This window comes from Ranitomeya imitator, chromosome 6 (assembly GCF_032444005.1).
Source record: "Ranitomeya imitator isolate aRanImi1 chromosome 6, aRanImi1.pri, whole genome shotgun sequence".
In the NCBI taxonomy this organism is placed as follows: Eukaryota; Metazoa; Chordata; class Amphibia; order Anura; family Dendrobatidae; genus Ranitomeya; species Ranitomeya imitator.
Window position 1 is genome coordinate 449,189,485 of NC_091287.1, and position 15,533 is coordinate 449,205,017.

Here is a 15,533-nt window from a genome sequence, read left to right on the forward strand (position 1 = left end):
CTATCCAAAAGTGTGTTCAAACATATCCCCACAAGACCTCTAGGGGGAGGACAAGTTGCGCATTACGGCACCGGTAAGGTTAACCCTTATTCTTTCTGTCTAATACCTATGTTATAACTTTGTACCTACATGGTAGCATGTGAGATGGAGCTATTATGAACTGTGGACATTATCATGCATTAACCATTGGGACAGAACTTGTGTTGTCCTCCCCCTAGAGGTCTTGTGGGGATATGTTTGGACACTATTGGGTAGGGTTATTTACCTCATATATTTTTGGTCCTTTTCGTTGAACATTCATATATATATGGTGCCGTATGTTGCTCATTGGTGTCCTTTACCATCATATATATATTTTTTTTAAAACTGTTTGTCAATATACGTGTGATTGTATTAATAAAGATTTGTCATAAGTTTTCTACCATAAAACTCCTGTTTCTCCTTTGTTAGTAATCTTTATTTATTTATTGTGTAGCCGCTTGGAACACAAAATTCTGTTTTTTTTTTTATATCACACACAATAGTGTTTATTTCCATTTGTACAGTACCAAAGCAAAACCATAAATGTAAAATCTCTAGTCTTCTGTAGGCCCTAACTAAACAATAAAGCCCCTGGCTACTCATACACATCTGAGCTAGTCCCAGTTCGGTCACACAAAACAGCTATCATCCATAGTAGCCAGTGATACTTGCAGTTTGGTGCTCACGGTCTGGGCAGACTCTTCTCAGAGAGGTTGTGGCTTGTCTTTCTGCAGCTCCCTCACAGCCCACTATGCTCCGCTTACCCCAGCTGCCTGACCGGGGAACAGGGCCTGGCTGTAGTCATAGCTAACCGGGTGCAGCTAATCAAGACCTGTAGTGTTAGGATTTAACCTTGGCCTACCTGACTTTGCTAATATATATAGATATTTCTCTATCGCCTCTCATTGGGGGACACAGGAACCATGGGTGTATGCTGCTGCCACTAGGATGCTGACACTATGCACAAAAAAAGTTAGCTCCTCCTCTGCAGTGTACACCCCACCGACTGGCATTATACACTTCAGTTTAGCTTAGTGTCAGTAGGAGGTGGACACGGGTCTTTCATTAGACCCTTATCTACCTCAATGTGCGTTGTTTTCTTTCAGGTTTTCCGGAGGGATACAGGGTGAACAGTCACACCTGTAGTCTCACAATACGGACTATGAGTACGGCGTGTACTGCCACCCCATATCCTCATAGATCCCTCAACAGGACCATGATCCTAGCACACAAGCGTGCTCAGAAGTCCGGTCCTGGCTCCGTCCCCCACCCACTTGCCCACCAGAGCCTGTCGGTTGCGGAGACGAGGACGTCCATCAGCTCCCTGGACGTCTCATTCCTCTTCAGGTTAGTATCGGAGTAGGAGGTTTGAGGTGAGTATTTCCCCATTCCATCCCAGATCTTTCAGGGGGGTTCTTGCTAGGGGCTCCTAACATACCTGGTCGTCGCTTGCACCCAGATTGCAGCAGCACGGCCCAGTATTGCTGCATTGTGCGGCGGCCTTTGCAGGCAGCCGTGTTTCTTCCTTCCCATGCGGCAGCTGCGGCCCCTCTGCCTTCTATTCCAGCGCGGGGCCTTTATAGGCTGCCGCGCCGCTTCCTACCCCGGCGGCTGCACCGCCTTCTCTAGTGAGACAGCCCTAACAACTGTCGTGCCGCTTCTTCCTGCGGCGCACTGCTCCAGCGTGACAGCCTTGGCAGGCTGCCACACCGTTTTTCTACTGCGGCGCACTGCTGCAGCTCTTCCGGCGGTTGCCAGCCTCTAATTTAGGCCCCCGGCTTCTGCCCGGGCCTACTTCCCGTGCCGCGCTCTGCCCACTTCCGCCTTCATCGGGCGGGCTTTCTCCCGCCCGACAATCTCTGTCCTGCACTCTCCGCCCACGGCGCTATTTTGGTGCTCCTGGCGAACGGCTGTCTCCGCCCCTCCCTCTACGCCGCTGCTTGGCACCACACATTGCGCTCCGCCCCTTCCAGAGCGCACATTCCTGCGCCCTTTCAGCAGTCACCATCTGCGGATTGCAGCAGGAGCTCAACTTCTCTCCGGAGGTCCACCCGCAAGCCGGACAGCTTCCTCCACCTGGATTCCCTTTTTTCGTCTGCCGTGAGTAGCTCTGCACTGAAGACTGACACTCTTCTCTGCCCCGTCCCCTAACCCTCTGGCATTTTCTTCAGGGATCCTTCAAAATGTCTACCTCTAAGGGAGGCCGCTCTCGTCCTCATACTTCTTCCTCCGCTTCTTTTGCCTTAGTCAAATACTTTGCATGTTCGCCCTGTAACTGCAAACTTCCCTCAGGTCAGTCCTCCCCACTCTGTCAGACCTGCAGCAACCCGATTGTTCCCACCGCCCAGGATCCCCCGGCTTCTCCGCTTGAGTGTTACCCCCACCCCTAGCTGAGCCTCCTCTCTGTCACAATCGGTAGCGGATCTAACTCGGGTGTCCCAAACTCTGGTGTCCGTGCTGGATCGATTACCCCTGCAGACCCCCGCAGTAGCCAGCGGGTCACAGGAACCTCCGTCGGAGCCCTCTATTATAAGCCGCAAAAGGTCCAGACAGGAACGCCAGTCTGAGTCCTCTTCTCGCTCCATCTCGCCACACGGTCCTTCTCTGTGGTCGACTTCCCCCCCGATCCTCCTCCCCTGAGTCAGGCGAGGCGTTCTCTCATGCGCCCTCTGAGGATATTTCGGAGCTGGATTCTAACCAAATCGCTACCATGAGGGATATGGTTCAGAATCTAATTGGAGCGGTAAATCAGACCTGTGGCATCAAGGATACCTCTACGGAACCCGCAGATCAGGCGGTTTCGTTTAGACAGGCTAAACCACCTTCCAAGTTGTTCACTGCTCACCCTGAATTCGAGCAGATCATGACCAGAGAAAGAGAGAATCCGACCAGACGTTTCAGAGAGGAAAGCGACTTGCCGTTTTATATCCCTTTTCTCCGGAGCTCACCGCTAATTGGACTGCTTCTCCTTCGGTGGATCCTCCAGTTTCCAGGCTGTCCACCAACACGGTCCTTCCACTGTCCGGCGGAGCATCTCTGAAGGATTCTAACGATAGGGTCATAGAATCCTTCGCTAAGTCAGCCTTTGAAGCGGCTGCAGCTACTCTATGCCCGGCTTTTGCTTCCACTTGGGTTTCAAAATCCATATCCAAATGGGCCAAACAACTCTGTTGGGGCATCCTGGACGGAGCTCCACCCGGACAGCTGGCGGAGCTTGCCAACCAGATTTCTCACGTGAGTGAATACCTGGTCTCCGCCTCCCTGGATGCCGCATCTTGTGCGGCACAGGCGTGCAGCAATGCTGTTGCCATCCGCCGGACCGTTTGGCTCAAGGCCTGGCAGGCGGATTTGTCTTCTAAAACGTCCCTTACCAGCCTGCCTTTTCAAGGTTCACGTCTCTTTGGTTCTAAGCTGGACCAAATCATTAAGGATGCCACTTGGGGCACAAGTTCTCTTCTTCCCCAGTCCAAACCTCGTCGCCCTCCTCCTAGACAGCAATTTCAGTCTTTTCGGCCCTTTCGTCGCTTCGCGACGTTAAACTCCTTTTCCCAGCAGCAACAGAGGCCACAGGCACGTCAAGAGAAGAAGACGGTATCCTTTAGACCCAATCCTTCCTGGCGTCTTCGCTATTCCCAGAGAAGATCCTCCAGGTCCAGGACTGGAATATCCACCTCGGCATGACTCTCAGCAAAACCCCAGCCAACTTCCCAGGCTGGGCGGCCGTATCCTCTTCTTCAGGGACATCTGGATCTCCTCAGTAGAGGACGCATGGGTCAGGGAAGTTGTATCTGCAGGATACAAAATAGTTTGTTTCACGACCACGGGATCGTTTCTTCGAATCCCGACTTCCAAGAGACCCCGCTCTAGTCCCGGGTTTCTTCGCAGCCATCGCTTCTCTCCTCAATGCCGGGGTGATTGTTCCCGTCCCAGGAAAAGAACGGTTCACAGTTTTCTATTCAAATCTTTTTGTGGTACCGAAAAAAGACGGCAAGGTTCGTCCCATTCTGGATCTGAAATTGCTGAACAGGAGAGTTCGTCTGAGACACTTCAGGATGGAATTTCTTCGTTCTGTAATTGCTTCCATGGAGGCTCAGGAATTTCTGTGTTCCATAGATATTCAGGACGCCTACCTCCATGTCCCGATATTCCCAGGACATTACCGATTCCTGCGCTTTGCGGTGCTCCAGGACCATTTTCAGTTTGTCGCCCTGCCGTTCGGTCTTGCAACCACTCCCAGGGTTTTCACGAAGATTATGGCAGTGCTGATAGCCATCTTGAGGGTCAGAGGCCTGGTTCTGTTTCCGTACCTTGACTACATCCTCATCAAGGCCCCGTCCTTTTCTCAAGCTCACGGAAGTCTGTCCATTGTCCTCGACACCCTAGCCCACTTCGGGTGGCTGGTCAACCGGAAAATGTCCTGCCTTTTTCCTTCTCAACGCATTGTTTTTCTGGGCATGCTCTTCGACACTCGTCAGACCAAAGTCTTCCTTCCCGAAGACAAGAGATCCATCCTTCGTCGGGACGTACGCTTGCTCCAGGGTCCTCGGTTTCCTTCCTTCCGATCGGCCATGAAGGTTCTGGGGATGATGGTAGCAACATTGGAAGCGGTTCCCTTCGCCCAATTTCACTCGCGGCCTCTTCAGCAAGCCATCTTGTCTCAGTGGGACAGGTCTGTCTTTTCCCTGGATCGTCCGATTCGACTCTCTCCCCGGGTCAAACGGTCTCTCAACTGGTGGCTGACGTCCCCTCTCATCTCCCAGGGCAGGTCCTTCCTTCCAGTTCACTGGCAATTGGTGACGATGGACGCCAGCCTGCTCAGCTGGGGTGCGGTGTTTCGCCACCTGACTGTTAATGGTCGTTGGTCTGTGCAGGAGTCAACTCTGCCGATCAATGTCCTCGAGATTCGGGCCATCTTTCTGTCCCTTCGTCACTGGGAAAGGATTCTCAGGGGTCTACCAATCCGAATCCAGATGGACAATGCCACGGCGGTGGCATATGTCAACCATCAGGGGGGGACTCAGAGCTCCTTGGCCGAGGTATCCAAGATCCTCCTCTGGGCAGAGGCAACGGTTCCGGTGATATCCGCGGTGCATATCCCCGGTGTGGACAATTGGGCTGCCGACTTCCTCAGCCGCGAGGGTCTCGCGGCAGGGGAATGGTCCTTGCATCCGGAGGTTTTCCATCAGATTTGTCTTCGATGGGGGACTCCGGACGTGGACCTCACAGCATCCCGAATGAACAGGAAGGTTCCTCGGTTCGTCTCCAGGTCTCGCGACCCCCTCGCGGTGGGCGTCGACGCTCTGGCCATTCCTTGGTCGCAGTTCGTGCTGCCCTATCTGTTCCCACCCCTGCCCTTACTTCCTAAGCTATTGAAAAAAATCAAAGCAGAAAGGGGTGCCGGTCAATCTGATTGCCCCGGATTGGCCCAGGAGAGCTTGGTTTGCGGACATCGTCAATCTTCTCGCGGACGCCCCTTGGCGCCTTCCAGACAGGCCCGATCTGCTGTCTCAGGGTCCGATCTGCCACCCGAATTCTCGGTCGCTCAGTTCAATGGCGTGGCTGTTGAAACCGCAGTTCTAAGAGCATCTGGCCTCTAGGACCTGGTGATTCACACCATGACCAAGCTAGAAAGACTTCATCTTCCAGGATTTACTGTCGTACCTGGAAGGCTTATTTCCGTTGGTGCGAGTCCAACTGCGTTTCACCTATGTCCTTTTCCCTGCCTTCCGTTTTGGCCTTCCTACAGGCAGGATTGGATTCGGGTCTTGCTCTTAGCTCCTTGAAGGGCCAGGTTTCTGCGCTCTCCATCCTTTTTCAGAAGACTTTATCTTCTCGGCCACAGGTTAAGACCTTCCTTCAAGGAGTGGCCCATGCTGTTCCTCCGTACAGGGCCCCTGTGGATTCATGGGATTTAAATCTGGTACTGGACGTTCTGAGGGTTTCCCCCTTTGAGCCTCTCAGTGAGGTTTCCCTATCAGTTCTGTCTTGGAAGGTGGCCTTTCTTGTGGCCATCACTTCTATCCGCCGCGTTTCCGAGTTGGCGGCTCTCTCTTGTCGACCTCCTTTCTTGGTCATCCACCAGGACAAGGTGGTCGTTAGGTCTCCGCCTTCCTTTCTTCCTAAGGTGGTTTCCACATTCCACCTCAATGAGGACATTATTCTACCTTCCTTATGTCCAGCACCGTCTCATCATCTGGAGCGATCGTTGAACAAGCTGGACCTCGTCAGGGCAGTGAGGATCTACCTGGATAGAACGTCCGCTTTCCGGAAGACGGATTCTCTTTTCGTCATTCCTGATGGCACGCGCAGAGGCTTTGCCGGCTTCCAAGGCGACTATTGCTCACTGGATCAGATCGGCAATTTTGGAGGCTTACCGGGTCAAGAACAGAGTGCCCCCTCCTGGGATAAAGGCTCACTCTACCCGGGCAGTCGGCGCCTCCTTGGCGGTACACCACAGGGCTTCCACCCTACAGCTTTGCAAAGCGGCAACCTGGTCTTCCATCCACACGTTCGCCAAATTTTACAAGGTCCATACCTACGCTTCGGCGGACGCCAGCCTAGGCAGAAGGATTTTGCAGGCGGCAGTGGTGAGTCCTCTGACCTGATGGAAGTCTGTTTTTCCCACCCCAGGGACTGCTTTTGGACATCCCATGGTTCCTGTGTCCCCCAATGAGAGGCGATAGAGAAAACAGGATTTTTGGATGCTTACCGTAAAATCTGTTTCTCAGAGCCTCCATTTGGGGATACAGCACCCTCCCATGTTATTCAGTTTCTCTTGTGCTATGCTCTATGACTGTTCTCACGTTTACAGTTCTCATGTTTTTGGTTATGGTTTTCAACCTTGTTGTTTATCTCCTACTGCTTTCTCACTAACTGAAGTGTATAATGCCAGTCGGTGGGGTGTACACTGCAGAGGAGGAGCTAACTTTTTTTGTGCATAGTGTCAGCCTCCTAGTGGCAGCAGCATACACCCATGGTTCCTGTGTCCCCCAATGGAGGCTCAGAGAAACAGATTTTACGGTAAGCAACCAAAAATCCTGTTTTATATTTCTATATCTATATCTATAATAATAATCTTTATTTTTATATAGCGCTAACATATTCCGCAGCGCTTTACAGTTTGCACACATTATCATCGCTGTCCCTGACGAGGCTCACAATCTAAATTCCCTATCAGTATGTCTTTGGAATGTGGGAGGAAACCGGAGAACCCGGAGGAAACCCACGCAAACACGGAGAGAACATACAAACTCTTTACAGGTGTTGTCCTTGGTGGGGTTTGAACCCAGGACTCCAGCGCTGCAAGGCTGCAGTGCTAAGCACTGAGCCACCGTGCTGCCCATATACAGTGCCTACAAGTAGTATTCAACCCCCTGCAGATTTAGCAAGTTTACACATTTGGAATTAACTTGGCATTGTGACATTTGGACTGTAGATCAGCATGGAAGTGTGAAATGCACTGCAGCAAAAAAGAATGTTATTTCTTTGTTTATTTTTTTTTTTTAAATTGTGAAAAGTCTTTTTAGAGGGTCATTTATTATTCAACCCCTCAACCCACCAGAATTCTGTTTGGTTCCCCTAAAGTATTAAGAAGTGGTTCAGGCACAAAGAACAATGAGCTTCACATGTTTGGATTAATTATCTCTTTTTCCAGCCTTTTCTGACTATTTAAGACCCTCCCCAAACTTGTGAACAGCACTCATACATGGTCAACATGGGAAAGACAAAGGAGCATTCCAAGGCCATCAGAGACAAGATCGTGGAGGGTCACAAGGCTGGCAAGGGGTACAAAACCCTTTCCAAGGAGTTGGGCCTACCTGTCTCCACTGTTGGGAGCATCATCCGGAAGTGGAAGGCTTATGGAACTACTGTTAGCCTTCCACGGCCTGGACAGCCTTTGAAAGTTTCCTCCCGTGCCGAGGCCAGGCTTGTCCGAAGAGTCAAGGCTAACCCAAGGACAACAAGGAAGGAGCTCCGGGAAGATCTCATGGCAGTGGGGACATTGGTTTCAGTCAATACCATAAGTAATGTACTCCACCGCAATGGTCTCCGTTCCAGACGAGCCCGTAAGGTACCTTTACTTTCAAAGCGTCATGTCAGGGCTCGTCTACAGTTTGCTCATGATCACTTGGAGGACTCTGAGACTGACTGGTTCAAGGTTCTCTGGTCTGATGAGACCAAGATCGAGATCTTTGGTGCCACCCACACACGTGACGTTTGGAGACTGGATGGCACTGCATACGACCCCAAGAATACCATCCCTACAGTCAAGCATGGTGGTGGCAGCATCATGCTGTGGGGCTGTTTCTCAGCCAAGGGGCCTGGCCATCTGGTCCGCATCCATGGGAAGATGGATAGCACGGCCTACCTGGAGATTTTGGCCAAGAACCTCCGCTCCTCCATCAAGGATCTTAAGATGGGTCGTCATTTCATCTTCCAACAAGACAACGACCCAAAGCACACAGCCAAGAAAACCAAGGCCTGGTTCAAGAGGCAAAAAATCAAGGTGTTGCAGTGGCCTAGTCAGTCTCCTGACCTTAACCCAATTGAAAACTTGTGGAAGGAGCTCAAGATTAAAGTCCACATGAGACACCCAAAGAATCTAGATAACTTGGAGAAGATCTGCATGGAGGAGTGGGCCAAGATAACTCCAGAGACCTGTGCCGGCCTGATCAGGTCTTATAAAAGACAATTATTAGCTGTAATTGCAAACAAAGGTTATTCCACAAAATATTAAACCTAGGGGTTGAATAATAATTGACCCACACTTTTATGTTTAAAATTTATAAAAATTTAACTGAGCAACAAAACTTTTTGGTTTGTAAGATTTATGCATCTGTTAATAAATCCTGCTCTTGTTTGAAGTTTGAAGGCTCTAACTTATTTGCATCTTATTAAACCTGCTAAATCTGCAGGGGGTTGAATACTACTTGTAGGCACTGTATATACATATGTGAACTTAGGCGATCTGAAAATCAATTATTATCCCTGGGAAGGAAAAGACAATCTCAGTCTTGGGCTTAATAGTACAAAATGCTCTGAGGATACGTAGAAATCAAGTAACCTGCCGAATAATCCTATTAAAGGGGTTGTCCGGCCTTAGAGTACATGTCTGCAGTCTCTTTGTGACTGCAGACTTGTGAGTCCTCACAGTGCACCATCAGGATTCTCCGGCTCCGGGGGCGTGCGGTCTTATGGCTGCAAGTATGTGATTTGTCACTTTGCGACTGATGTGTTTGGCTGCACTCAATACACTTGCATTGAGCGATGCTGCGCACGTCTAGTCGGAAATCACGCTGTTAGGATTCACAAGTCTGCAGTCACATAGAGTGACATCAGACTTGTACTCTAAGGCTGGACAGCCCCTTTAAATTACAAAAATGATGGTTATTAGGAATTGCAGGAAAATAATAATCAAACTGAAGTCTATAGGCTTCATGTCAAATTGCATTTACTTATAACATAAATACATTAAACAGGCTACTACTGTATTTCTGCAATTGTAGACTAACTCATTCTAAGGGACGTTCTCTTGGCTGTGCGCAGTGACTATGGAGTCACTCATCCAGCTGTACGTGGCACATAGAGGCTGTGCCCTTATCAGGGCTCTCTACAGTGCCAGCTCCAGTTCTACACGTACACATCTCTATATGTATATTTGCAGGTAATAGTGAACACTTTGGGACTAGCACATTGTGGATCAGTGTCTGTGGCAAGGCTTATTTAAAAAAAAAAAAAATAGTGTTGGTGTTTTCCTGAATTGCCATGTAAACAGAAATACTTTATGGTATATTTGTAACAAGTATAAATGGATATTTTATTATCATTGTGAAAAAATGTTCAGCCATTTTCATATAAAAAAAATTAGCACAGCATATATACTATAGTCTCGATGTATACCACAGTCATTGTAGCATGAGCTATCACATCGACCACTACAGGGTATAATCCGGGAAGCAGGGAATGCATTCAGTGACTTTGTTGGGAGGAATGAGGGGGATTGCGGCATCCGTTCTCATAGAGCGCACAGTGTATTCTGCCCCCAGCGCTGCTTGTGCTGATATATAGCGGCATGGTGTGCAGTATTACTGATCGCAGTGCTGCACTGCCCACATATGTGCCACGTCCAGGAAACGTGGGGCCGGTGACTCTACAGGGGGATTACAGATTCTCACAGATTAATAGAAACGCGGCTCTGCCTGATTGACGGGTCTCTTCCTGTACACATAAGGGGCTTGGAGATGCCGGCGGGTGTCCGCTTTTCGGACAAGTCATCTTCGTCACCTCATTCCTACTCCTCGTGTTCTCTGACACAACACAGAGTTCTAGAGTAAAAGATATTTGTAAAGAGAGGTTTGTGAATCCCTTTACCTTTTTTATGGCTAGTGTAATGATGATAGTGACATATTGTGAGGATCTCTCCTTCCGCCACCTACGACATAAAAAGCTCCATAACAGAAAATCTCATCAGGACACGGCTTTTATTTCTTCCCCTGTAAGCTGATCGGATGCTATTGGCAAAAAGTCAGACAGTTTGGGTAAATGAGATCTGTTGAAGGTTCGGCCATGTTCTTTTGGCACTATATTAATGGTGTGACCTGATATCAGCGCATGTCATAAACATTGCTATTACCATTATGTGTATTTCTTTTTAAGGTGAAAATGGAGAACCTTATCCTGCATTATTTGATGCATTCCCTGATCCACAAGCATTACCCTCAGCCCGGGAGCGCAGAAGACACAAGAATAAGGTTTTGGACTACGATGTATGATACTGTTACTTGTACACGTCACTTGTACAATATGGGGCTGAAAACAAACAGAAAATACGTTACAAAGCCGACCTCAAACCCTGAAAACAGAGGATGACTCCAATTAAAAGCAGCCCCCCTCCCCCATTATGCTAAACTTATGGTGGTCCAAGAAGCTGAGATATGAGGAGTAGTATGTCTTTCCTTCCCTGTGAAGAGTATTGTAGAAAGGACATCTTTGTCATCATTGATTTTCTTATCCTGTCAAGAAAATTGTATGGTCCAAGCTATACATGAGTATAATGACATTGGGGATATAGAGGGGTATTGGGCTTGAATGCAGATGTAAAAAGTTTACAACCTGTAGATTTTTTTTTTCCTTTAAAAATAGTAATTGATCAAATAACCCAACTAGAACAATACAATAATATTTTAATAGCATGTAAATAATTATAGTGAATTAAATGTATTAGAGGAATAAAGTGACAGCCTTCCCTAAATGGCAAAGTAAAGCTGCCCCCAAGGGTCAGGGTCATTTCTGGCATATGCCCTGGAGCCCCCACCATAAGCAGAGTGCCTGATTTCGGTTTGGAACATCAGAACTGCAGATTGTTCCCATAACTTCCATCAGTTCAGTAGAGTGCTGCTTGGCCATTTCTCCCCAACATATGTCCTGGAGAGAAACCATGTGCTGGTACAAATCTAGAATCATTTAAGAGTTGTTAGTTAGCTAGATATAACATGGTAAAAATCCATAGTCATTTACTGATTTATTGATCCAGGTTATCTAATATCTGTTTTTAACTTTGACCAAATATGTATCTGCAGAATGACTTTCCTCATGTGCCTCCCATCCCCCTAAATCAACCAGACCGCTACTCACTAAACTCTGCTGCTAGCTTAAATGTCGACGAACTGAGGAGCAGGAATGATGAGCGTCTTAGAAGGTTAAGTAATCTCCAGAAAAGCACAGTCAGCATAGGTAAGATACAGTAAGAACAAGAGGTACACACGCTTTACTCATTGTAGACTCTTGGTTCAATTCATTAATACTGCCATTTTGTATGTCAATCTTAGGCTACGTTCACATTAGCGTCGCGTCGCCGTTGCGTCGGCGACGCAGCGGCGACGCACGGAAAAACGCGCGCAAAAACGCGCGCGTTTTGCGACGCGTGCGTCGTTTTTGACGAAAATCGGACGCACAGAAAATGCTACATGTAGCGTTTTCTTGCGTCCGACGCTAGCGTCGGAAACGACGCACGTGGCGAAAAACGGCACCAAAACAACGCACGCGTCCCCTATGTTAAACATAGGGGCGCGTCGCCGCTGCGTCGCCGACGCAACAGCGACGCACATTAGCGTAACGCTAATGTGAACGTAGCCTTAAAGAGTATCTGTCACCAGGTTTTTGATATGTATTCAAATATCATGATGTAGAGGAAGAGATCCTGATTCCAGTGATGTGTGACTTACTTACTTTGCTCTATCAATACAATCAGTGTTTTATCTGCAGGAGATTATCACTACAGGACAACTGTCCTTGTGCCTCCTAGTCCCACCACGCCCCCAGCACTGATTAGATGCTGTCACTATACAATGTACACATAAAGCTGTGGTGTGGGTGAGTTATAGACAGCTCCACAACTGATCTGCAGCTGAGAAAACTGTCACTCCAACAGCTGCACCCAATAAACTAAGTGACATATTACTGGAATCAGAGTCTCTGTCCCTACTTAAAGCTGCAGTCACATTAAATAGGAGAAACCTGCTGAGAGATTCCCTTTAATGAAAGAATCACTGGAGAACGATGTGCTGAACTAACTAAAAGCGTGCATCTCTTTAATGAATTGTTTGCATTTTTTTCACTGAGTTGCGCTACGGCCATAAACGTTCCCCAGCCAATGTCCCGAGTAATTTTCTGGTGTAAATTAAAATGAATTTATTGGGCAGGCTTGGCATAAAAAAATTTTTGGGGCCAGCTTTGATTTGCAGAAAAATTGTTGTAACTCTCAAAGTAGTTTTCCTCCAGAAAACTCCTCTATTAATAGTGGCCATTGTGCTTATATTGCTTAATTTGCAACAAAGAATGTCTAGCTCTAAAAAGATTTTGTCTACATTTGTCTGTTTGGTTCCTAATCCATTGTTTTTTTCTAACCTTAAGATGATGCTTCTGATGGCTTTGAAAACGCAGAGGATTTTCTGAAACAGTTTCCTACGAAACCTAATGACAGACCCCAGTCTGTGGACACGGTCGCAACAGATCCATGGATGCGTCCTGGCACATCAGAGACTCTGCAAAGATTCATGGCGGGGCAAATGAGCCAAGATAAATCTACCAATGACAATGCCCTACCCTTCAACTGGCAGGGGCTGTCCACGGCTCATGGGTAGTACGCAGTCGATGATTTCTTTTCCCATGTGATTTCTCACCCTTTATTGTGGTTGGATTAGAGGAAACGCACACGTTTACCTGTCCCAGATCTGACCTCTCCGCACAGCCCCTTGTGCCTTTTCATACAGACTGAATGTCGATCACTAATGCACTTTCCTTATAATAAAGCGTAGATGACCCTATACATACAGATGATTGATAACTAGTCTGGCGTATTTGCTGCTTTTACAGGATGACCTGTAACGCAGACATGATTCCAGTTTAGTTCCTCAGGCTGCTATACAGCACATGTACTATACTTAGAGCATGACATTTTTTGGTACATCAGGATTTCTTTTTAAACGTTGATATCCTTCCTCTAGACAATGATGTAATGAAGAAGACTTAATCGTAACATGTACTGTACATCGTTCACATAACCATCCTTTGTGTGATAATGATTGTAGATTTGCTAAAAGCTGAGAACATAGGAGCATGAAGCACAAGCCATGTGTAACTCCAGCAGCTTCCTCTCTTCAGCTTGGATAGTTTATGCTAAATTACTGACATCTGCTTGGTCCAGCCCCTGTCCGATATCTTTAAAGTAATCTGTCAGCAGATTTTGCATATTTAATCTGAGGACAGCATGAGGTAGGGGCTGAGACACTGATTTCAGTGATGTGTCACTTATTAGGCTGTGTGCTGTTGTTCCAATACAATCAGAGTTGTATCAGCTGGAGATGAACACTACAGGACTACAACTCCAGTGCATCCTTGTCCAACTCCACCCCCAGCACTGATTAGCAGCTTACTGTCAATATACAAAGTACATAAAAAGATGCTAATAAGGGGTGTGAGCGGGGGCAGCTCTCTGAGCTCTGCTACATCTAAAAACTCTTGCTGCACCCAGTAAACTAAGTGATACATCTCTGGAATCAGGGACTCTTTTCCTACATTATGCTGCTCTCAGATGAGATACTAAAACCCTGACAACTGTTCAAACCAAGTGCAGACACTCAGTGCACCCTGGGCGGGGGCAAAGATTTTAGTGCACCTTGTCACCAACTTGGTTTCCCTCTATCTCTCTCCTCCTTCTCCTTGATTGACAGCTTTGATTTTATAGAGCCAGAGAAAGATAAAGCTAGGTGGGAAAAAAGTAGTTGGGAGGGGCACTAAAGTCTTTGGCCACATCAAGCGCATGTACTTGGTCTGATCGTTTATTCTGCACTCACCGCTTCCCCTTAGTTGGATTACTTCCTCTAAATTTATTGAACCAGTCCAGTCTTAAACTCCGGCTGTGTCCTTTCACAAGTTGACCAGCTCGGCCACGCATTGACTCCATGGTGAGCATCTGTATCATTTGGGTCAGATGGTGGCTCCTAGTAGATGCATGGGCAGTGCTTAAAGGGGTATTCCATCTAATACCTTTATAACATCCATGCCTTAAATGGATAATTGATGCAGGTCCCACAAATAAAACCTGTGTTTATCTCGATTGCATGACTCTGTGAGTGGAGCTGTGGTCAGAATTCCTATTCCTTTGTATGGGAATTCCACCCTACATTTATGGCATGTGATGGGGATAGGTCATAAATGTACGAGATGAGAATAGCCCATCAAACCAATTGCTTAATAAAACTTGAACCATTCCCTACATCTGCGCAGTATTAATGCTTGTAATTCCAGATATTACATACTTGAATTTGAGTGAGATTTTTGGCGAGGAACAAAGCTTTACGGGTACCTGCATAAGGCTGCTGTCATGCACAACCACAATCAGATTCAACAGGGAAAAAGGCTATAACTTGGTTTTGACACAGTGTAAAATGAGAAAAAAAAAACAAAGCAACAAAACGTGACCGCTAATGTGAGACAGTGGTCTAAACCCATCGGGTGTTCTGATGATAGTTTACGGGTTTCTAATCCTAGAAACAACACCATGTGAATCATAAGCTAGTATTGGCATTACATAAAGGACTTTTGTTATTGTACATACGTGTTTGTTGTTTGCTCTTGTTTGCACTGAAACTATTTTATTATTAAACTAAGGCTGTTCTAAGAAGGTATGTTTTCTAACTTAATAAAATTTATATTTTATTACCTTCAATCAGATCAGTTTGTCTTCTTTATTGTTTCTGAAAACTCTATAACATAGCAACGATCCTAAGCAGCTGATCGCAGACTTTAAGATAAGTGCACAGATGTGTGACGCCATCATGGCATTATGCACAAAACCTTAGGGTACCGTTACACTATACGATTTACCAACGATCACAACCAGCGATACGACCTGGCCGTGATCGTTGGTAAGTCGTTGTGTGGTCGCTGGGGAGCTGTCACACAGACAGCTCTCCAGCGACCAACGATGCCGAGGTCCCCGGGTAACCAGG

The 15,533-nt window shown here is 47.3% G+C and overlaps 1 protein-coding gene across 5 annotated transcripts in view; it reads left to right on the forward strand.

Moving 5' to 3' along the window:
* The window catches only part of CSPP1 (centrosome and spindle pole associated protein 1), a 147,928-nt gene extending 132,678 nt beyond the window's left edge, over nucleotides 1–15,250 (forward strand). For 4 of the 5 annotated variants that reach the window (XM_069731439.1, XM_069731434.1, XM_069731436.1 and 1 more), the window contains 3 exons: nucleotides 10,678–10,787; nucleotides 11,601–11,754; nucleotides 12,934–15,250. In XM_069731439.1, the coding sequence (XP_069587540.1) occupies nucleotides 10,678–10,787; nucleotides 11,601–11,754; nucleotides 12,934–13,163 (494 nt within the window). In that variant the 3' untranslated portion in view covers nucleotides 13,164–15,250. The remainder of the gene's footprint in view (nucleotides 1–10,677; nucleotides 10,788–11,600; nucleotides 11,755–12,933) is intronic. The other variant, XM_069731437.1, reaches the window with a different exon arrangement.
* Nucleotides 15,251–15,533: the final 283 nt, after the last annotated feature.